The sequence below is a fragment of the Osmia bicornis genome, chromosome 9, assembly GCF_907164935.1.
Source record: "Osmia bicornis bicornis chromosome 9, iOsmBic2.1, whole genome shotgun sequence".
In the NCBI taxonomy this organism is placed as follows: Eukaryota; Metazoa; Arthropoda; class Insecta; order Hymenoptera; family Megachilidae; genus Osmia; species Osmia bicornis.
Window position 1 is genome coordinate 991,782 of NC_060224.1, and position 22,555 is coordinate 1,014,336.

General features: G+C 39.6%; 2 protein-coding genes across 5 annotated transcripts in view; one reads left to right on the forward strand and one right to left on the reverse strand.

Moving 5' to 3' along the window:
• The window catches only part of LOC114873038 (dopamine receptor 1), a 34,919-nt gene that overhangs the window by 811 nt on the left and 11,553 nt on the right, over positions 1–22,555 (reverse strand). The window contains exons 2-8 of one of the 2 annotated variants that reach the window (XM_029180886.2): positions 6,694–6,763; positions 6,070–6,379; positions 5,859–6,000; positions 5,673–5,776; positions 5,293–5,575; positions 5,055–5,199; positions 189–264 (exon numbers count right to left, since the gene is read on the reverse strand). In XM_029180886.2, coding sequence (XP_029036719.1) covers positions 254–264; positions 5,055–5,199; positions 5,293–5,575; positions 5,673–5,776; positions 5,859–6,000; positions 6,070–6,379; positions 6,694–6,763 — 1,065 coding nt within the window. In that variant the 3' untranslated portion in view covers positions 189–253. Of the gene's footprint in view, positions 1–188; positions 265–3,950; positions 5,200–5,292; positions 5,576–5,672; positions 5,777–5,858; positions 6,001–6,069; positions 6,380–6,693; positions 6,764–22,555 lie in introns of those variants that run through there. The other variant, XM_029180885.2, reaches the window with a different exon arrangement.
• LOC114873031 (methionine--tRNA ligase, mitochondrial-like) lies at positions 204–3,842 on the forward strand. Of its 3 annotated transcripts, none has more exons than XM_029180871.2 (8): positions 204–266; positions 541–729; positions 1,747–1,908; positions 2,004–2,278; positions 2,363–2,594; positions 2,669–2,895; positions 2,961–3,195; positions 3,278–3,842. In XM_029180871.2, the coding sequence occupies exons 2-8, from the start codon at positions 570–572 to the stop codon at positions 3,832–3,834; spliced, it is 1,848 nt and encodes a 615-aa protein (XP_029036704.2). In that variant the 5' UTR covers positions 204–266; positions 541–569; the 3' UTR covers positions 3,835–3,842. The 3 variants fall into 3 exon arrangements, with proteins under 3 accessions (XP_029036704.2, XP_029036703.2, XP_029036702.2); XM_029180870.2 differs by lacking the exon at positions 204–266 and adding an exon at positions 275–410; XM_029180869.2 differs by lacking the exon at positions 204–266 and having other exon boundaries at positions 336–729.

Sequence of the window (22,555 nt, forward strand, 5' to 3'; positions counted from 1 at the left end):
AATTGCAAAATTTAATTTGCAAAAAAATAAAATAGTAGTACAAAAACTGAAAGATTTAAGTATATATAAGAATATTTACAGTTGTTACAAATAATGAATATAATTTCTATTTTCGATATATAATAACGCATTTTTAAGAACAATATAGGTCAAAACTATTGTTATTTTTTAAATGATTTATACTTTACCTGAAGTCTATATACACCGCTGATATACCGGAACCTTGTGCTACTTATTAGGAACTGCTATGAAGTTATAAAAAACCTGTAAAAATTAAAAAACAATTAGTATTAATATCTACACTTTTTATGAATAATAAAAAAAATATATGTGTACCTATATATGATATTTCAAAATGTTGTAAATGTTTTTAGCGACATCTAATTGTAGATTTTATGGAGGAAGAAGTTGTATGTTTTTTTAAATATATATTTTTTATTGTAATTGATATTAAATTAAATTGTTAACAATCAATGGCATTTCTTTCTCACAAAGCAGTACGATTGTTTTCGCCAGCGTCTATAATAAATGTTGTTATAGGTACAAAAAGTCTTGAAAAGAAACTTATCATGACAAGTTGCTCGAGATTTGAGAAAGCTTTGGAAAAGCTTCAAAAAAATCCTTATTTCGACAAATATGCTGAAAAAATAGCGAAATATCAAGAAACAAAGCCAGAAGAATTTTTGGAACGTGTTGAAAATCAAGAAAAGAAGCTGCAAGAGAAAAAAGGTATGATAACCTATACTACTTATATAAATAGTTTGTTATTAGTAATATACTGAATGAAATTCTACTTGATTTTGAAATCTTCATCTTATATGTTATTATTCCAAGAACAAATGTTATATTAGAACAGCATCAACTTTTATTTTGAGTAGTTGATTGTAAGTATCATTGGCTAATTTCATTTTTTATGTATGTATCATTCAATTGAAGAAAAACAAGAAGCAGAGCGTAAATTTTATCAGAGCCAAGCAAAACCACAGTTGGAACATGACAAACAACCTCAACAATCTCAATTAAATGATATAATGAAGGTGGATATGATTCAGGATAAAACTAAGGATGAAATTATAAATATTTGGAAAAGTTATCATGAAAATAAAGATTTCATATGCGGCATATTAACAGTAGATCAATTTGATAAAATGTTTAAATATGGGAAGCTGTATTCTACGTTTTTGTTACCATTACCTAGGAAAGAAGGATATGAGTTTATTGTCAGTCAATTTTATGGATTAGAGGTTCATATGACACCGCTCTTATGGTATCAGGCTCATAAAGAAAATGCCCCAGAATGTTTAACTATGGTTCATTACACAGAATTCAAAGATAGTAAAGGCATCATTCTTATGAGAGGAGAATATGACTCAAAAACTATTAATGTACAAGAAGCACAATGTTTAGCAAATGAATTACAATTATATTATTGCACAGAAAATCCTAAGAGATTGCAATTATTGGAAACCTTTACTAACAAACCAGATGCGTTTAAACACATGGATCTAGTAACACAGTTAGAAATATTAGATTTGAATACTAAGTGAATATTTATGTGTGAAATTCATTGTAATTATATATTTCACTTGATATTATTGATATTGTATATAATACAACTAAAATAAAATATAAAAATATGAAAGTTTGAGTTATTTATTTAAAATTAACAACTCAAATAATGCAGTTTCATATTTTATGCTTCTGTAGTATTTAAGTAATTTTAATGTATATACATTTGAATTCTAGTTCCAATTCATGCACCAAAAGCTCGTATTAAGTCTTTGTGGACATTGCCATTTTTGAGAAGAGGAGCACAATCGTCGTGGATTCATGTTAAGAAAAATAATTTTTCCCATCATGCGAATAAAAAATTGTATATTACTACTCCTATATTTTATGTCAACGGCGGTATGTAGTCTTGATTATAAAAAAAGTTAACTCCTGAATGGAAATATACGTCTCGACAGTATTTATAAAAATATATTAACTTGTCTTTTTTTCAGCACCTCATATTGGGCACCTTTACAGTGCAGTTCTAGCAGATACTGTAGCTAGATTCAATTCTATGTTAGGACATTCCGTGTACCTGTGCACAGGTACAGATGAACATGGCACAAAAGTTCAAAGAGCTGCAGGGGCAGCGAATTTACCTACTATCGAATACTGTAATCAAATTTCACGCCAATTTCTAGAAATGTGTAATATGTTTCAAGTAAAATATTCAGATTTTATTAGAACAACTGAGAAGCGACATGAAAAAGCAGTTCATCATTTTTGGGTTGTTAAATTGATCAGCTGTTAATCCGTTTCGTGTTAGTTGTCAGCTTGTAAAGAAACTAATAAAAAGACTGTAATTTTTCAGAATTGTTTAGAAAAAAATGGACATATCTATTTAGGAAAATATGCTGGATGGTACAACGAAACGGAAGAAGCATTTGTCCCGGATAAGGAAATAGTGAAAGAGGATTCTACAACTAACAATACTACAGAAGCGCGTACAGAGTCTGGAGATATTGTAGAATGGATGGAAGAGGATTCTTATAAATTTCGGCTTACTTCCTTCAAAGATGACTTAATATATTGGTTGAAAAATGGTATACTTACAATGTCGCTATTCAATGAATTCGAATCGAAAAAGAAATTATTACTTATTTGATACTGGATTTAGAAAACGTAGTACAACCGGCAGTACATCGCAACGTGTTAAATTCTTATCTCGATGATCTGCAAGATTTAAGTATTTCCAGGCCTATCAAAAGAGTGCCCTGGGCGATTCCTACTCCTCGTGATAAATCGCAAACGATATACGTCTGGTTTGATGCATTAGTAAACTATTTAACTTCGGTAGGATATCCAGATGATTCGTTTAAAGAATCTTGGCCTCCAACTATCCAGGTAAATTAATATAAAACATAGTTTATATGGTCATAACATATTTAGTTCAATTTTTGTAAACGTAGATAATAGGGAAAGATATACTGAAATTTCATGGCATTTATTGGCCAGCATTTCTAATGGCTGCTGGTCTTGAACCACCGAAACAGCTTTTGTGTCATGGACATTGGACTGTTGATAAATATAAAATGTCCAAATCTAAAGGAAACGTGATCTCACCTTTCGCAGTTGCAAATGATGTTACATACGACGGTTTAAGATATTTTCTTATGAGACAAGGGGTAGTAGATACAAATTCGAGTAAGACAAATGAGACATTTAACGTTACGTTAAAAAGATTGATTTTTATTTTCGTCTATGGTAATTCATTTATCTCTTCCAGATTATAATTCCTTGAAAGTTCCAGAGTTAATAAATGCTGATCTTGCCGATACGTTCGGTAATTTGGTTAACCGATGTTTCGGTAAATCTATCAATCCAAAAGGGATAATACCAGACCCAGTCGAATGCATAAATATCCTCAAGTCTGACATAGCTCTTAAAAACATAAAAGCTTTAGAAGAAGTAAGCGAGAAAGCTGGGAAATTTTATCAAGTGTATCATGTACATCACGTAATAGAGAGTACTATGGAAGTGTTGCATCTTGCTAATCAAATGTTAAATCATCACAAACCATGGGTCTTAAATAAGTCCAAGGACCTTAACTCGGCCAAAGAACAAGAAGCTGTGATAGCTTTAGCTTTAGAAAGTGTACGAGTGGCTGCTTTAATATTATATCCAGTTATACCAAACTTAGCTTCCAATCTACTTGATTTTCTTCAAATTCCTATAGAGAATCGTACTTGGGAAGATACGAAACCGTTGCATTTGAGAAGTTCACTGAACGGAGAGAAACACGTGTCAAGAGATGTATTGTTTTTTAAGAAAATAAAGATTTGAAGAATGTACCGAGTGTGTGAATTTTTAATGCTAAGCAAGGGAGGATTGTATAGCACAGTATTATTAGGTACAGGATAATAAGGACATAGTAAATCATTCAAAATTTAATACTCGCGTGGAAGTCTTACGCTAATATATTTACAGAAAACGGTCATTCAAATATATCGTTAGTATACATCAACATCGTACACGTGTTATTCCGACAAAAGAGATTCTTTCATTTCCTCCTGTTTCTCTGTCGTCGGAATACAATGTACTTTGCATCGTAGATATAGATGTATGGAAGAAGCTCAACGAGCATCGGTTGATCCTCGTTTCGCGAGGATTTTCTTCGTTTGGATATACGACGCAGATTCGAGTTAGATTCGACGGGTTGCACGACGAGTTTTGCGACACGTTAGCACCTAAACGAAAAATCGCTTAAAATGCAAAGGTAGGTGGATCACGTCTTGGTGTCCCGTCAAATAGAAAAATAAATAAATGATTATGTACAAGATGGAAAATGAATTTGTGCGGGTTCCACCGCGACCCTAATACTAATAAGCTACGATTCGACAGACGTTACTATTAGTGCTTCGTATAATATTCACTTTTACATCGTAGATTGCGCTATCAACACGATTTCAATAATTACAATTGCTTTACGAGAACGTATTCTAAGTACTATACTCAAATCTTTCTACACACGAATTTGTTCTTTTTTGCTTTTCAAATTCATATTTTATCCTGTTCGATTTTTAGATTACCTTTTTCTTTTTTTTTTGTTTTATCATAGATCGATTATGTCTCAGGGATATGTCTCGAACTACCTTCCGGTGATTGTCTTTACGTTAATTTTCTTTTCTCTTCTGTTTCCCTTCGAAACCAACGACTGGAAAGACCAAGTGTCGTCCGATTTTACTCACGATTTTATTTATATTTTAAAGCGACTGATAAAGGGTGAATAATCGCGATAGAAAATCGTGAACCGTAGTTGATCGCGTGATTTCAAAAAATACGATTGCCGCGCCACTACGTATCGGCGCGCAAGTAGCGTTCGATAGGAAGATCGATATATCCGAGGGGTAGACTCGGATCGATTTATATCGCGCTGACTATAGTATCGCGGTGTCTTTGCGCCATTATTCCAACTTGACAACTGTCCGCGCTTGATCTCGGGCTAATATTACATTCGATCATAGACCCGTTTCGTTTTTGTACGACTACAGAACGGAATTCACCACATTCGCTGGTCGACGGTTGATTTCCCCGACTTCGTGCACCCCTCGTCAGGATTCTCTTGAACGCTTCCCGGAACTCTGTGTTGAAGATGCTGTAGATGATCGGGTTGAAGGCCGAGTTGCTGTAGCCGAGCCAAGTGAGTACCTGTTACAGGATAATTTAATTTTTCTCATACATATCTGTCCGCGTTCTCCGTCGTCGATTACGTTAAAAGTATAAATGAAACGAAGCTCGTACTTGGAATGCTCGAACTGATATGCAGGTTTTGCAATATGCGGCGACGATATTTACGCAGAAAAAGGGTACCCAGCATATTAAGAAAACACCCATAATGACGCCAACGGTAATGGCGGCTTTGTGATCGGACACGTGATAGGGACTAGTCGGCTTCGTTTTCGTTTGCGGTTTCGGCGGCTTGTTGCGTGTACTCTTCGCGCGAAAACTCTTGGCCATCGAGGTGTCTGGCAGTTTCGTTACTGCTCGGATGCTTTTCACGTGTTTCTGTGCGTAGCAGTAGAGCCTGAAATCGCGATCACAGCCAGCTAAGATAATAACGTTATCGAGAATCTGTACAATCTCGTTGATCTACGGTCTCGGTGAACCTGCCACGAACGTACCTGCAATAAATCCCTAGCATTACGATGCAGGGCACGTAAAAAGATATGGAAGAAGAGACTACCGCGTAGGTGGGTGTAAGGTCTAAGGCGCACGTAGGGTGTTCCTGAAAGATAAGACGATTGAAATAGATAGATGTCGAATTATATAATCCGAGGTTAGGGTGATCAAAGACTTTCGGTTCGTACCTCTTTACCGTCGTCGTAGATTACGGGTTCGTCTGCACGGTGAAGGCCTAGGCTGATCGGTACGAAGGATATGAGTCCTGCGAGCAACCAGACGATAGCTATCCCAGCTACCGCGACTCTTCTCGTTACCCAACGACCGTATCTATAGTAACGGAAGTAAAGGAAGTTGCTTTATATAGACTGTATAGGTTAGGTAAAATTGTAAACTTGCCTGAGAGGATCCTTGATGTGAATGTAACGATCGAGGGAGATTGCGCAAAGGTTGAGAATGGAGGCAGTGCTGCACATAACGTCGAATGCGATCCATGTATCGCAGAATCGCGGACCAAATACCCAATAGCCGAGTAGATCGTTCACACCGGCGAACGTCATAACCAGACAACCGACGAATAGATCGGCGATCGCGAGGGAGGCCAGGAAGAGGTTTCCTATCCTCCGTAACCCGCGGTCCGTGTAAATCGCCACGCAGACCAGAATGTTCCCCGCGACGGATAAAAATATCAAGATCAGGAAGAGAAATCCTGAAAGAATCGGGCCGAACCAGGCTGGACTAGCGAACGATCGATAAGCTTTATTTCGAACGTTATCGACGCTCACCCCTCGAAGAGCCGTTCTTCTGCATTCGAATAGCTAAATCCTCCACTACGAGTATTTTACATCGTGTATACAAAAATTTGATAAAACGAAGAAAGGAGAAAGGAGGAGGGGATAAAGGATGAAAATAGGAAGAGAATCGAACGAGTTTGGATAAAAGTTTTTGCAGCGGAGGCTGCTCTCCCAGAGGGTTGTCTTCGAGGGGCGAGTCGCGATCGATCAAATGGGAAGTTTAGCGAACCAACTAGAAGCACCGACAACAGCGAGAAAGCGTCTTCAGGCAGATCTTCTTCCCCGTCTGTCAGGTTATTCTGTAAACAGAACAAAAGGAATCTCGTGAGTTCTATAGCCTTTCGAACGAATCGATATTCATGGCTGGTTTTGACAAAAATGATAATAGGTAGACGTTCCATTAACTTTCGAATAAATTAATGAAATTCGATCGAGCGATAAAGAATTTTCCGTCGCTCCATTTTTCTTCTTACCTGTTCTTTTTCTTGGAAAGCGTCGCAGCGTAAAGTCTATCGCTCGTCTAAAAATGTACCACGGGTTTCTGACTGAAGAACGTGGCATACTGTAACGCGCACGTACATTACGCGGATACTTCTATTTTCTGCCGATATTTTCCCGATATTTCACGGCAAAAGCTGTAGATACACCGGGAATACTCTCGAGATTCGTATTCACGGAGAATCGATACTACAGACGGACGAAAATGACGTTGGGTTTACAGGCTCTTTACTTCTGCCTGAACGCGTTGTCTGTCAAGCCGTTCTATCCCATCTCGAAGACACGTAAAAATATCGAGATGAAGGGTGGCTGGGTAAAGCCTTCGGATACCTACTCGAACCTATATCATTCTTACAACTTGCCTTTTTAACGGTAAACAAACGAAACAAGAAATTATGTTATTTCAATTTGCACGAAGTACGCTTCCTAGGAAAAGGGTTAACGAGAAAGAAATTCCGACAACACCTGTTATTTCCCTTCCGTCACATTCGAGTTTCACACTTTTAGCTTCCCTATCCTCCAAACTTTCTGTCTCTCTTTAAATCAGGCTCATAAATTGACGTCATTTAATATCGATTCGCTGATCGATAAAGGATGGCATCGGTTATCGTCCGGGTTAAAGGAGTAAACTCGATTCGATTGAAATATGCATCTGTGTCGAGAGCAAATGTTCTTCGACGTATTTGACGATGACAAGTTCAAATGCACTTGTCCCGCCTTCGCTTTCAAGGTGGTCGTATTTTTTCTCGACTGTCCGGTTGGAAAGAAAAGAAAAAAGAAAAAGCTTGCCACTCGGTTGGCGGTGCATTGATTTTCCGAACGTAGTAGAACGCATGCATATGCAGAAGGAAAGATTTTTATTACCCTTGTCGGAGACTATTCTTGCTTTCTTTCTAAATTATTATTTAATTAAGGGCTCGGGATTAATCCGTTCAGAGGTCGATAAATTTCTGCGATTATTCTTCTGCCGGGTGTTTTCGTCGTTTAACGGTAGAAAAAACACTGGAGAATTTATGTTTCACAGGAATTTACGATTCAAATATGTAAATGTATCAAAACTATCTGCGGTAGGTATCGAGCATTGAAATTCCACGCTCGTACAATTCTCTTCTTCTGTATGCCACCGCAAGAAAGATTCCGTCGCGTGATAAAAAAGAGGAAAAGAATAAAAAATGAGTCACAGATGTCTCATAAATAACAATTTTATCACTTTTGGGATTATTTCTCATTCGACGACGAAGTAAGACGACGATGTAACGCTTTCGGAACGATACGTGACTTTTCTTGACGAACAACCGTACTCTGGTAGAAGAAAAACGGAATGAAAGAAGCGAATAAGAGATATTTGTAGCCGGCCGAGAAAAGAAAGGTTTCAAAGTTAAACTGAAAGAAATGTTCGACAGAGGGAATCGGGAGCATTCGAGATTTACGATTCGCCTTTCCCTTGTCCCTAGGGTCTAATTGCTCTTCCGCTTGAATTTCCAAGATCCAAGATCCAAGATCCAACTTGCCCTTCGATGGTCACGAATCTTCCTCCGACTTCCGATCGATTCGGTAAAACATCTCGATCATCCAACATTGTTCTCTTCCATCAACGCTTTGTTTCACGAAATTAATTAACATCAATTCTCCCGATAGATTTGAACGAACGAGTTGGTTAAATGTTACGAGAATATACGTTCCGTGTATATTTCACGATATCACTTGTTATAATCGCAATTAACTCTATTCCCTTATCGTCGTAAACAGAACGAATTTGCGTAAGCTGTAGAAATCGCATAACGTAGGATTTACTCGTTTGTTGGGAAAATGTATAATTTATTATAATATCGTAACAATGCATTAAGTACTTGATCCTTTTTCTTTCTCCGCTAATTTGTTCTTTCTTCTCCGAGCCTTCGATGATTACTGGAGCCAACTTTTGGAACTTGCCGAAAGTTCAGAAGGACTTATAAGTTTCCCCGATGGCGACCATTAACGATATACATAGTACATATACCTATATATTTAACCGACCGGGTTAAATACTCTCTTCGTTTGAGTTACTTGGAAAGTTCCTCGTTTTTAACGCTTATTTCATTTAATGCTCTTCGTCGTCGCAAGTTTTGCGATCGAGAAAACAAGAGGGAATGATACGTATCGAAGAGGCAATTAATACGGATGATTATTAGCGAAAAATCGGAGAGGAGAGATTGGATTTCGGTCGTCTAGTCGAGAACCACGGGCATATAGGCAGCTGAAAGTTTCGCGAGTTGGAAATTACGAGCACCCCGAGCGATAATCGCACCTGTTGGCCCCGAAGCTTGGCTGAGAATCAATTTCCAGAAGTTCTTGTCGGCGTGCTCGTGCGAAAAGGGAAGGGACTCGCCGATATCTCGTTAACCCGAACCGATTTCACGGATTAAACGGCTGGGATCATTTTGCGCTAAATGGAAAATGCGATCAGACGCCCTTCGATTCGACTTTGTCCGGATTTTCTCGATAAACGGTTCTGGCTTCGAACTTTATCACGATTTTTCTTCCGAATCCTTAGTCGGAAATTGTCGAAGCGAGTACCGTCTGTTTCCCGAAAAAATCCCGACGCGTTTCGATTGATGAGCCGCTTGAAAATTTCTCGCTGACAAGCGGTATTGTGTTTTTTTTTCCCAAAGCTCGCAGCGGAAAAGGGAAATCAAAAGAACGGACGAACGTGACGCGATACTGGTGTCGCGCGTGTTTGTTCGCAGAAAATTCGGGAAAACTGCGAACGGCAAACCGTGGACTTGGAGAGCTTTTGTTCTCGATCCGATTTGCGGAAACGATGCTTTCAATAATTATTGAGCCTCGTTCCGATGAAATACATATTTTCAGCATTCCCTCATTTTCCACGTAAGCCGCGTTTCCCGTTATTTCAATTAATCGCATCTCGTAATTGAATCCTCAACATCCGTTGTTTCGTTCGTTGGTACAGGTAAATCGTTCGATTAATTTGTTTAAAATTCGACGAAATTGCAACGTAATTAAACGGACCTCGTTTAAAAAGAAAAAAAACTTTCGTTCTGTTTAATTATCTTCGTCGGTAACTTTCGTATCGTTGTAATTCGTTGAACAAGCGAGGCGTAATAAAATTTCCGACTTTTGGATGAAATTACTTACCCGCTTAACTCGATGTCGGGATAAAAATGCTTTGCGCTGGTAAATTTTCACGATAATGTTACAGAAAGACAATTGTTTCGAAACAAAGTACATCGTCTTGTAATATTTGCAAAAAAACGTGCTAATAGCTGTTCGTTCGATCGAAGCGATTTAATTGACGACACTTTGGGTTCCGTAAATTTCAGCGTAAGCGGTGTTCGTATCTCGATCGAACGTACTGCTGATAAGGCGTGTAACATGGTAAGCAAGCTGTTCAGAGTGTATTGGCTGCGGTGGTGGCGGGAGTTGGTTAGCTAGGTAGGCTATCCTCTACTCCTCTCGAGTAGACGTTGTGTTCCTTGATAGTAGATATTTTGGTAGGAACTAGGAACGGTTTGGTCGCCTATTACACTCGATAACGTGGAATCTGTTCGGAGAATTCAAGGGATTCGAGGGTGTAAGGGCGCATGTCCGGGCTAATTAGAGCATTAACGGGCTCGTTTGTCACCACTATGGCAGAGGTAGTGTAACAAGCGATTCTGCTGCTCGTTAAACACCCATCGTCCTAAGGCAGTTCGCCTTTTCCCTTTTTTCCCTCTTTTCCCATGGTTTCTTTTCGTTCGTCTCGTTACCCTTAACGTTCCGTCTTCGAAAGCAAAGAACGAATCCGCGATGACAATAAAGGGATACGGCGGATATAAAAGGCTTCGACGAGTCGATAATAAAGCTGTCGGCTGTTAAGCGCGTGCCACGATGTCTCGTTGCGCTTAATCTCGTAATACCAGGATTAACCGTAAATTTATCGTTATTATACTATTACGTTCTTGTTATCGGCACTCTGAAATTGATTTCCGACGGAATTGGAACGTTATTTCAGCCACGCTCGAAAGACGAACGGGAGCTCGTTCGAATTCGGCAAATAGACTGGGTTTCAATTTTAATTCTCTTTCAACTGTTATTAATACGTTGGCTGGGTTTTATTAAAAAAAAATCCAAAATATCGCAGCAATTCGTGGTTATCGTGCAATTTCGAACGTTTATACGATTCCACGCGAACGAATCGGTTTCTATATTTTTCATTAGTTATTTTTCCAAGCGATAAGAAATCGGACCTTATCGAGGATTTCATTCGTATTCCGCGTCAACATCGATTCCGGTCAAATATCCATTAACCGATGCACGCTGTTCGCGTTGATGTAAATTAAATTTGTGTTCTCGTTATGTAAAGGGAATTTTAATGTAAAGTAATAGTATCAACATCCGGCACGATTTTATTTCCATTGTTTCCAATGATAATTTTGCGTGAGGTTTTAATTGAATTTCAAACATTTCGCGTATGGTGAATAATTATACATATTTCCACCCGTAACGTTAATTAATTGATGCGAAAGAAAGTCAAGTATTATCAGAAGGGAGAATTAATTTTAACGAAATTACACGCACGGAAGAGCGTCTATATTTCGCAACGAGCTTTCGATCGGTGTCTAATAAATTAAGAGGATTTCTAGCCGAAAATAGTGGAAATAAATTAGTATGAGAAGCTAGGGTAGATGGAGGTCACCGAGAGCAGGGCATTGGTCGATATGCCAACGTCTCCTACCTGCAGGTGCACCTGAGGTCATACCCCGGCTAGCATAACCTGCGTTCAACGTTTAGCGTTGCGTGTACAGATTCTTTCTTTTTTCCCTTTTCCCTATTCTCTTCGAAACGAAAAAGGAGAAAAGGAAAAAAGGGAAAGAGAGGCAGAGTGTTTCGGACTTGTTTCGAAGCAACTCGCTTATTTGCTGTTACAGTTTGTCACGGTTCCCCTAAGGAACGAAAAAGTTCTTTCTCGACAAGAACGTCTTCGGCATCCTCGAACATCCTTATCGGCGTCGTTTCCATCCTGCGCGAAAAATGTAATTTTCCGTTTCATCCTCGGGGCAAGCGACTCGTTCGCCATTCAAAACCGAGTCTTTCTTATCTGCCGGGTAACTTCAAAGTCTTCTTTTGAATAGACAGTCTTAATGACACCGTGATTCGATCATCCACGTTCGGATTTCCGCACGTTCGCATTCGAATTCCGCGAAACGAAATTTTTGTATTTGGAATTCGCTCGAATTCGCGAGTACGCGTCCTATTCTTTAGAAAATGAGTCAACAGGTAGATTGGAGCGATTGTCAGTCGAATCTATAGGAGTGTGGTAGAATTCCCGAGATAAGCCGAATGTATAAATTGTTGCCAAGGTAAACAGTTTTCGGTGAAACGTAAGACAGTCGAGGGAAATTCGAACGATAGATAGAGAAATTTACGCTTCTGTCAGGGTTGCTCGGTTTCATTGGGAAAATTGAGGAGCATTGTCAAGCAAATTCGTGGCACATGCCGGGTAGTTTATAGCCAGTTTCCTTGGTGTTGTAACGAGAAAGCAATTTCCGTCGGCAGGTCTTCCGACTGAAATCCGTTCTCTTCGCTTCCGGTTGCTGAGTCGAGGGAAGAGGCAGATGTTATACGGGGAAAAGCCGGAATTTCCACGATGACGATTGTTAATTTCGTTCGTTGAACATGACGAGGGAAGGTTGTGCTTGGATCTCGACGATACGACGCTGCTTATATTTGTCGGAAATGTAATTTTACCACCGACACGGACTAATTGGATTTCATTAATATTCTATTGTTCGGTTTCCCTCGAGTAACAGATGAATCGAGTCGACAGAGACGAGGGATAATTTTATAAATGTTACACCTACGCGAACGAACGCCGCAAGATTATTTGTTAAGCTTGAAAATAGTAAAAGGATGCGGCAACAATTTGCATCGATTTACTTGCTAACCGTGTAAATACGTCGGTGCACTTTTAATCAAATTGGAGCTCGGTGAAGGAAGAAAGTAAATTTTGTCGCGCGACGGGTGATGGAACGAATTTGTAACTTAAAGAAGATCGGGGAAAACGAAGTTTTTGCAGTATACTAGCGAGCTACAATCCTCTTACGCTTCTCCATCCTCTCTCCGACTTTGCATGAATATTCCTGGTACGAGGGAATATAGCAATTTTTCCACGTACGCGCCAGGTTTAATCGAATCAAACTAACTCCGCGGAAAAATTAAGTATATTTTTCAGGATTAAACGTCAACTTTATGCGAGTAATATAAAGTTAAACAAAATTCTGAATACGAAAGATATTTCTGCTGATTTTTTACCATCGCGAATTTAGTTCACCAATCTAATATATCTCGATGCATCGATCCGGATCCTCCAGAATTTGCGGTATCCGTTGCAATCTAGTTATAGAAGTACTTTAGAAAATGAATCGCCGAACTGCTACAGAATACGTAGAAAAGATCAATGAATCAGGGGTAGGTTTAATAATTTGTTTTTCATTTTCGAATAGGGCAAGGAGGCTCGCACCCTTTTCGAGCGTCCAACGTTGAAAAGTTCTTTTAATTAAGATCACGGCGACGTTGAAACGAGTGAAATTCTGATAATTAAAATTCTTTAATTAACGCGCGCAAGTGGATCGGGAGGATTGGTTCTCAGCCGGGAGACGCGGCGTCGCGACGTGTCGGTTGTTTCTGATAATCGTCGAAAGTTTATTTTTAAATGGCGATACCAAGGCGAAGGAAAAAGCGTTATAACCGGTGGGGAAATGGGAGGCAAAGAAGCGGCAAGGTTTCGAACGAAGAAACTTTCGCAACGATCGATGCGACCGGTGAACAATTAATATTATTACTCGCGGAGAAAGCTACCGATCAAAGTTCTATCGAACTCTCATTACATCGAGACGCTGCGGTGAAAATTGAATTGCTCGGTCAGTGGGTACGAACGATTACTATTTCTCTAAAACGTAATCTTCTTACCGTGTACAGTGTACTTTGGTTACCCTCGCTGTATAAACGATTTGAAAATTTCACCAAAATATGCATCGTACAACAAACATTTCATATCTATGATATACACTGGTTTAACAGTTTGCTATTAAGCCGGTTGTTATAGTAGATCGGTACGTCATTAGCAGACAATAATTTCTCTACAACTAGGATCCACGATAACAAGGTAACCGCGATAGCTAACGAACAGGGTGCAAACACCTTAAAATTAGCTGCTCATTCATCAGGAGAGAACACACTCTTTCTCGTTCCACCGCCGCGAATTAACCCGTACGCGTGTTTTCCCGGGAATCTCTCTAGTATTTTCTAACAAAATTATAATTTTTCAAGCTTAATGTAGAGGTGAAGTTAAAGCAGAGATAAATCGTAAATTCTAATCAGCTAGAGAGAGTAAATTCCCGTTAATCCGTTCACTGAATTCTCTGTCAAAACGAAATCGGATTACCAACAACTTTGTTTGCAGCTTCGTCGAATCGCTTCGACGTTCCTCGCGCAAGGGGATACCGAATCAAACTAATTTTCAAGTATCTCATTTACGCTTGATCGAACGAACATTGCAAAAACAACGGAAAGCTTAAAAGCGTGAATACTAGCTCTCTCGTTAATGGAAAGTCCCTGTGTCTTTTGATGAATTGACAATGTTCCAAACCGGGCAAGAATATAGTGCACTTGCGGAAAGCCCATTGAAACTTCGATATTTCGGCCCTGTTTGCTCGCCTCTTCATTTATTCAAGCATTATACCCTTCGAGCAATGGCACAGTCTGCAGTGTGCGTTTAGATATTAATGAACTCCGCTTTGAGCCCTCGTGTCATCGTACTAAGTGTCGTCTATAAAAACTTGCCGAAATTAATTTCGTTTCGAGCAAGATATGACATTTAAGAATTGGAACGAAGTGGAAATTTTATTTTAGCACGAACAACCTTTCCCTCTGGATATAAGATTCTTTCAATTAGTAACCCCTTCGTAGTTGAACTTTGAATCTGAACGGATCGTTGAGGGGTTATTCGAAAATCAAACGAAGGTTGATAACAGCTTGCAAAGGGATGCTCTCGAATTAATTAGTGTATTCCTGGTGTCTAACTGACAGGAGCACTTGAACATCCTACGAGGATGGTGTATACGCGAACGTCACAACGTGGCAGGGTGCATCGAATGTCTGGTGCATTAATCCGTTGCGGCAAGTAACATGCCGTATAATCGGGCTATTGTAAGTGCGAATTTGTGCAAACGGACTGCTGCACCAGAAGCGGAATTTCAGCGTTGCAGTATAACGATAAGTTGTGATTTTATTTATTATTTTTTGCCCCGATGCAAATATTTCCTCGGTTGGTCAATTGAAAAGTTAAATAAACTCTGATTGTTCCTGAAACGTTTGTCTCCAAATATTGTGTAATTCGTTGTATCGCAAACATTTTAGAGGGAACGAGTATTGAAAATTTGGCCAAGTGTATTCGGATTAGTATATCGAGCAATGCCAGGCATTGACCGAAGCAGTGGCCACAGATAGATAAAGCGGCGTATGCATCGCGTATCCATTATGCATGCATCGCGACCAAACACAGATAGCTACGCGTTGTTGCATTTGCCAATTCTCCGAGAGTTAAAACAAGCCCCGAGTCGATCGAGTAAATAATTTCTCGATGCACTCGACGGAACTGTTGCCTTCTAGTTTTTCTCCCTTTTAAATATTCATCCCTCGATCACGCAAGTACCATTACTTTCGTTAGAGGATGTAGCAAATAGAGGAAAATGGAAAGTTTGCAAATAAATCGTACGTTATTGCGTTACTTCGAAGCGATCCGTAGGCGTACGCTTTTTCGGGGCTAGAGTACGGAATTTATATTAGAATTTCGTGAATGCTCCGTTTGGAATGCGGCTTCTCGAAATTTACAAGTAATTCCAAGACTATTATCGTTCCTGAGTAATTGCGCCAGCAAAGTTGCATTATACACGCAGCTACACGAATGCTTCCGGAATATGAAAATGATCGGAGTCGACAACGTTTGGACAATGGACTTTCTAATTAAAACTCTGTTGTAGTACAATTGCCTCTGGCGAAAACCCGTGCAACCCAAAGATGAAACGTTACTTTACACCGATCGTTTTCAATTCCCTTCAACTATGCTTGTATTAATTACTTTGAGCATCAAAGTAAATTTACACACGAGTTTTATGAAATTTTCTACAATAAACTCTGTTGGTTCTCGTTTCGTTTCGTTCAAACATTTTGCGAATTCATTGAATTCAGTTTGAAGGGGTCGCGTAGACACGAAAAGAGAATGAAAAACGTATTAGATCCCATAAGTTGCTGCCATTTTTCACATTGATGTTCCGAGTGAAATATTGAACCTTTCTTTGGATGTCGTTTCTCTTGGCTTTTTTCCCTTCAAATATGTCGCGATGGGAAGATGCTTTCGCGTAGATTGAATAGAGAGCAAGGTGTGCATAGCTTTTAAGCTTCTCATCCGATGGTGTAAGAGATGGTGGTTGCAGCGACGTCGTTACAACAACCATCGTCGCCTATTTTCGGTTTTTCCAGTCCCTTGCTTCAGCCTGAATTCCCGATATTTTTATCGAAGCCGTTCGCCATGCTTAAAATCGATACACCGATAATGCACGGACACTTGCAAATATACATACAATCGAACCGGTGGGGTGCCTTGTTTCCCTGCCTCTTTTTTTCCATTCACGCTCAATTTCTATCTTTTCCACTTTTCCACGGGAACGATTCTTCGAAACGTACAGTTCACTTATTTTACTCGCGAACATACGCCGCTGTTCAAATACCTTTATGTACAAAGCTCCGTATGTACCGAACGGTATCGTGTAAATGGAGTTTATTAAAAAGAAAAAAAGAAATTCTCGCAGAGTTGAAAGCTGATGTTTTCTCTGTGCAGGTTACAGAGAAAATATCCGGCAACGGAATACTGTCTCTGTTTCATTATTCACAAGCAAAATAAGCTTTTTGTACTTTCCAAAACTTGAAGCTTGTAATTTCCCGCGAGTTTCCTATTTAAAGAAAACCGCATTGTTCTCGTATTAATTTTTGCCCTGGGAATTCATTCGTCCATCCGTTCTTTCTTGCTCTCTTCCCGTAATTAATGTAATTATTTAACCTTCGGTGGTCAATTAACGGAGCGCTCTGTTTGTCAGGTTTGCAAACTATAATCTTCGAATATCCTGCGGCTGTGTTGAAATGTTCGTCGGGTTCGATGGTATAATGAATGAAATTAAATAGACGAGGCGGTTTACCCGACGATTATGGTCTCTTCTGTAGGAAAACTCTCGTGGTCTGTGATTTATACGATTACAGAGCGACGGGTTAGCAATAAATTAGATTCTTGGTTTGACACTGTTCTGATTCGAATTGGTAATGGTGGAAAAATAAGTCCGAGTTAATTAATAAGTCCTCGATCAATCTTCGCAGATATCGAACCACCCTTTTCCCAATTAGTCTGTCGAAGAAAGCTACGGAGTAAGGGTTCCCATTTTCGTTAGAACGTGACGACGTCTGTCGGACTAGGGTTGCTATATAAATTCAATCTAACCAAGGAAAGTTAGGAGGACGAAGCTCGAAACAGAATAAGCCACGGCAGTTGCGGTCCAACTTCTCCTATGCATCGCCAGGATATCGAGCTTGGAAAATTGATGTCGAAAGTTGTCGAGGAAATCTCAGTTTTAATACGAAGAATCTTGTTGAGTAAGACGAGAATATGGGAGAAATTTCATGCGTGTTCTCTTCTTGGCCCGAATGTATCTGGGAACGCAATCGACGGTGTTAATTACGTTGCCAAGATCGATCGTCTTGCGTTCTGATTACAAGTAGACGTGACGGAAGGAGGCTCGCAATGGCGTCGTTTTCGAAATCCGATGGTCCGATAACCAGGCAAATAGCCTGTAATAAGATTGAAACGCGAGATATTTCGCGATAGATACCGTCGTTAAATTTTACGAATGTATAATGTCTGATGAGAATGTTGGGGTTCAATAATGAGAAAATTGATGGGAGTAAAGACGGGGCGGAATAATGGATCGGGTAACGAATTTCATCAAACATTGAAAGCCTTTCTTCTCGAAGCTGCAATGATTGATCGACGAGACGCGAGTGTTATTAGGAATAATAGAAGAACAGGTGAAAGAGGAAATAGGCGGATGAAAAACGGACACGAGGTCGTAGATAATTTCTCGGCTGGAAGCTATGCTTATCTTTATTCATGCACATGTTTGTCCCATTGGGGTAGGATGGTACGCGCGAACTTGTCGCACCAGAGGGTACTAGAGCTCCCATATCCATTTCCAATCGAGCCAGAACGCAATTCCCCTCCACGGGCCGTAATAATGGAATTTCAGATGTCGATAAAACCTTTCTGACAGTTAATTACAATATTGTTTACCACTTTGTGTCTTCAACGCACTAGCGACGCTGTTTAATATCTCTTATCCTTTTCGCTTTCATTTCTTCTTTTTTCTTTTATTCGTTGGATTTTAAAATTGCTAAGGGTAGGGTGTCGAACAGCTCGAATCATGAATTGTCCTGATCCAGAATCTCTGGGAGCTCCGTGGGCGTTGTTTTACGTAACTTTTGCGCGATAAGATGATAATAAAAAAAAAAAAGAAAAGAGAGAGCTTTGCTCGAGGAACGAACGAGTTCAAGCGCGACTTTGCAGCAACGAGCATCCCTCGGGAACAATATTCTGATCCCCAAAAATCACCGCGCTTACCCATGGAATTCATTTCGATTTCGTGGCTTTTCGACAGGGTAATCCGATTCCGAGCGATTTCGATAAAGCTATCGATCGATCTTTATGAAAAATGGGAGAGCAGAAAGCGAATACTAAAATCGAGTTTCCAATCGTACGGGCGAATGTATATAAAAAAAAAGGGGGGAATGAAAAGTAAATCGAAAGGGATCTCGTAAAACGAAATCTGCTTTCGAATCTATTTCATCCATTTGTCTGTACACTCGTTCCATGTATTATAGATTATCCATATTAATTGGTTACAGAACGAGCGGGTAATCAAATTTTTCCACCGATCGGTACGATTCCATTGCCTACGAATGTAAAAGTTAACCATACGTGCGTCGATTAATCTTCGATCGATTATTCGTTCGGATAAACCGAGTCCTACGGTGTATTTCGGTTTAACGAGGTTCCAATCGAATCGGAGTTTTATCACGATTTCCACGAGCATCGTTTCCGACTGCTTATCGCAGCACGGATGCAAAACGGAAAGAACAGTAGATACCGTACAGAGACATTTATTATTATCCTGAACTGCAGAATATCTAGTTCACTGTTATATTTGCATTCTCGGTCAAGTACTTGCTCGTCGAACGGCTTTGTTAACGAATTAAAATAGTAGTATCGTAGCTATTCAAACGAGACTTAAAAGCAATTTGCTCTTCAATTCAGAAGAAATTCGTTCCGTCTGTCGGATGAGAAAAACTGCTATACAGGACCGAATGGAAAAGTAATTTCCTTTCGAAAATATCCACACTGTAATTTCTTCCTCTGCAAACGAGTCCAACATTGAAAACGAGCCTGCAAAAACCTTGAGAAAACGAGATGCACCGAATGTTTAAAGTTTACATTCACTTCGTAAAGCGGGTGAAAGATGGATTAATTCGTCCGACTGGTAGATTTACCAGTGTACAAATACCAAGCAATTATTTGCTCTACCTTCTACGCGGAAAGTAGACTCGAAAATAACTATCGCAATTGCAGAGCGGATATTAAAAACGGACGAACGGGATCGCAGGCTTCGCTTTTATATTTCGAAAGTGGACCGATTCGAAAGAAGGACGGAATAGAAATAGCTGAGCAGTATAATAAAGGCAAGGCGGAATGTTGCGAATTGTAAATTACGTTTGATAAAAAGCAGAATCCGAGTAAAGTTTTAGCGAACAATGGTAGAAGAGGAGCGCGGTATAAAATTGTCTGGGCGAATCGGATGGTGGTCGTGAAGGGTCGAATAAATAAACGAGCCCCGAAAGGCTAAGTTTTAAAGTTCGGTCGAAAATTAGATTTCCTCTGGTCGTTGTTTATTCGGCAAAACGCGTACCACTGGTGACGTTGAAAATAAACAAAGGGACATTGTTCCGCGTATTCACAGGAACGCGGCAATTCTTTTTTAATAGACGGAAATAACGCAAAAATAGACAACACTGGGGTGAAATATATATAAAAAAAAAATTTTTAAAAACGAGATGATTTTTATTGGCAGAGAATGAACTGCGAGAGAACGATTGTTCGTTTCGATAAAAGGTGCGAATGAAGCGTTCATTATTTGTTCGGCCTTTTGGAGAGCGATGCCAATCGACGCGTTAATTAAAAATTTTGTCATCGTAATGGTCGGAAAGTTTTCGATCGGATGATCCGGTTAAGCTCGGTTTGTAAAATCTCTCCGGACGCGGTGATCCTTGATGCATTACCGGTGAACGTCTTCGAGGAAGCGATTTAATCGAGAGGTTACCAAGTTCGATTTATATTTAATGGGGGGATACAGAACGTTCTTTCGTCTCGAGTATGTTGTACACGTACACGTCGAACAATGAATAATGGATGTCGATACAGGGTAAGGAAAGAATGATAGACAAAAGCGGGCGAATGCATGCGATTTTTCGCTGTGGAAAGCCATGAAAGATAGTGATTCCAGGGGGATCAAGAATTTCATTTGGTGAAATAACGAAAAAAATAAAAACAAAGAGGGAAAGGCGACGGTGAAACGGTGGTAAAAGAGAAATGTACGCTCGGTATTGTCGTAAATGAAATTGATGAAAATGAAAAGAAGAAATTTATTCGGCAACAGTAGGAGAATTTTCGGTCTGCGAATTATCGTGGCTCGTAAATCAAACGGGACCGACCGAACACGGGTTCGTGACTGCTTCTAAACCTGGTAACGTCGAAAAATTCTCGATAATCGATGTCGAATGGTGGCTGTTTATATTCCTGGCCGGAATAAAATTCATTTTCCAGCACGATTTCGTGCAGCTGCCACGGAATTGTACGACGGGCCGGGGCGGACCGATAGATTCGCGCGTTTCGATTGCAGAAAGTAATGAAGTGGCTGTCCTGCTCGTTCGAACCACCCCGACGATACGTCATTTACGGTAGAGAAGGTCAACGAGCTGGAAAATTAGCTGAGAAAACTGAATGGGGGATAGGAAATGCAGGGATCTCGTCTTTCCAACGTTCGCCTTTCTTTCTTCTTTTACCTTTTAGATCCGAACAAATTTATTCTTCTTCGAGGAGATGATAGAGAGAGTTAGTGGAAAAATATTCTGTAAGAATATTGTTCGCAGAGTTGTACTTGAAAGTTTTCGCGACTACGTTTAATGACACAATTTACCGCGAAACGATCAGTTTCTCGTTAACGAGACTTTAATTAGATCTCTACCGCGTTTACGTCGTTGTTTCTGTTTATTCGGAAATTTTAATTTCATTTTAATTAGCAAGAAACAGGCGTTGTGTCACTAGCGAATTCTCGTTTATATTCTCGTTGCAACGCAGCAGCTTGTTGCGAGCTTATTAACAAGCCTGTTCGTGATTTTTTCCAATTAAGCGTTTTAATTATAATCTACCACGATGCGACGCGACATTGCGACATTGCGTTTTTTCTCTCACCCTTTTCTTTTTCTTCTTCATTCTTCTTTTTTTTTTCCTTTCTAAATCTCGTCGCGGTGTTTGGGGGTTGGAAAAAAACAGGGCAGGTAATAAATCGTGCACGAAGACATTTCGTAACGCAAAACAAAACGGGAGGACACGAATCTCTAGCATTTATCATGTCGAAGGTCTGGTTGCGGTGACTGATATTAATTTTCTTCTCTGTTCGTGGCAAGAATGCGAAATTACGGTTCGCCGTACACACCGAGACCCTACCACTTACACCGTGGTCCTTTTCCAACCGTGTACTAAAACTTTCGACGGCTTTTAGTAATTTTTAATAGTCCTCCTTAAAAGCTTCCTTTCATAATGGAAAGCTTTGGAACTTGGCAGAAACTCCTTTATATCTCTGAGCCTCTTTCCTTAAGTAAGGAAAAATCTGTTGATATACCAACGTTAATATAAATTATTTGTTTGTTTTGTAATTTGTTGATTTAAGACCGCGTCGTTATTAATAATACATTATTTCTGACCTGACTAAAAGAATTCATTTACAGTTCGCCTATTATTATTTTCTATATTCTTCTGCTCGGCAATGACAGTAAAACGATATTCGAAAACCAAGAGTATCTCTTGCTCGGATTCGTTTTTCCTCTTTTCCGTGCTCCGCCAGTGGAAATCGAGTGGAAATTTCGTGAGATCAATTCGAAAGGCAAATTTCGAACATCTATTCGATACTTTCGATTCCGTTGTTCTCCGTTCGTGTAAAGCGATTCTCCGCGTAAGCATTTTCACCGGGAAGATGATTTCCTTGGAGAGAATCTCCCGAATGAAGAATGAAGTATCGACACGTTTCATCGATGCCTCTGAAGAAACGAGATAACATCGAACGAATTGTTTCAATCTTAACGATCACACGAAAGAGGCAAGAGTCAGGTTGCTTCTTGATTATCATGAAAATTCAAGGAGCAATCTCGAGCAAGTTAGCAGCAGGATGCCTCCAGTTTCA

Bases quoted from the DNA above. Each gene is read 5' to 3' on its own strand.
- LOC114873031 (XM_029180869.2), top strand. From the start codon at position 474: ATGGCATTTCTTTCTCACAAAGCAGTACGATTGTTTTCGCCAGCGTCT. The intron at 1,909-2,003 runs GTATGTAGTCTT...TCTTTTTTTCAG, and splicing joins TATATTTTATGTCAACGGCG to CACCTCATATTGGGCACCTT. The intron at 3,196-3,277 runs GTAAGACAAATG...TATCTCTTCCAG, and splicing joins GGTAGTAGATACAAATTCGA to ATTATAATTCCTTGAAAGTT.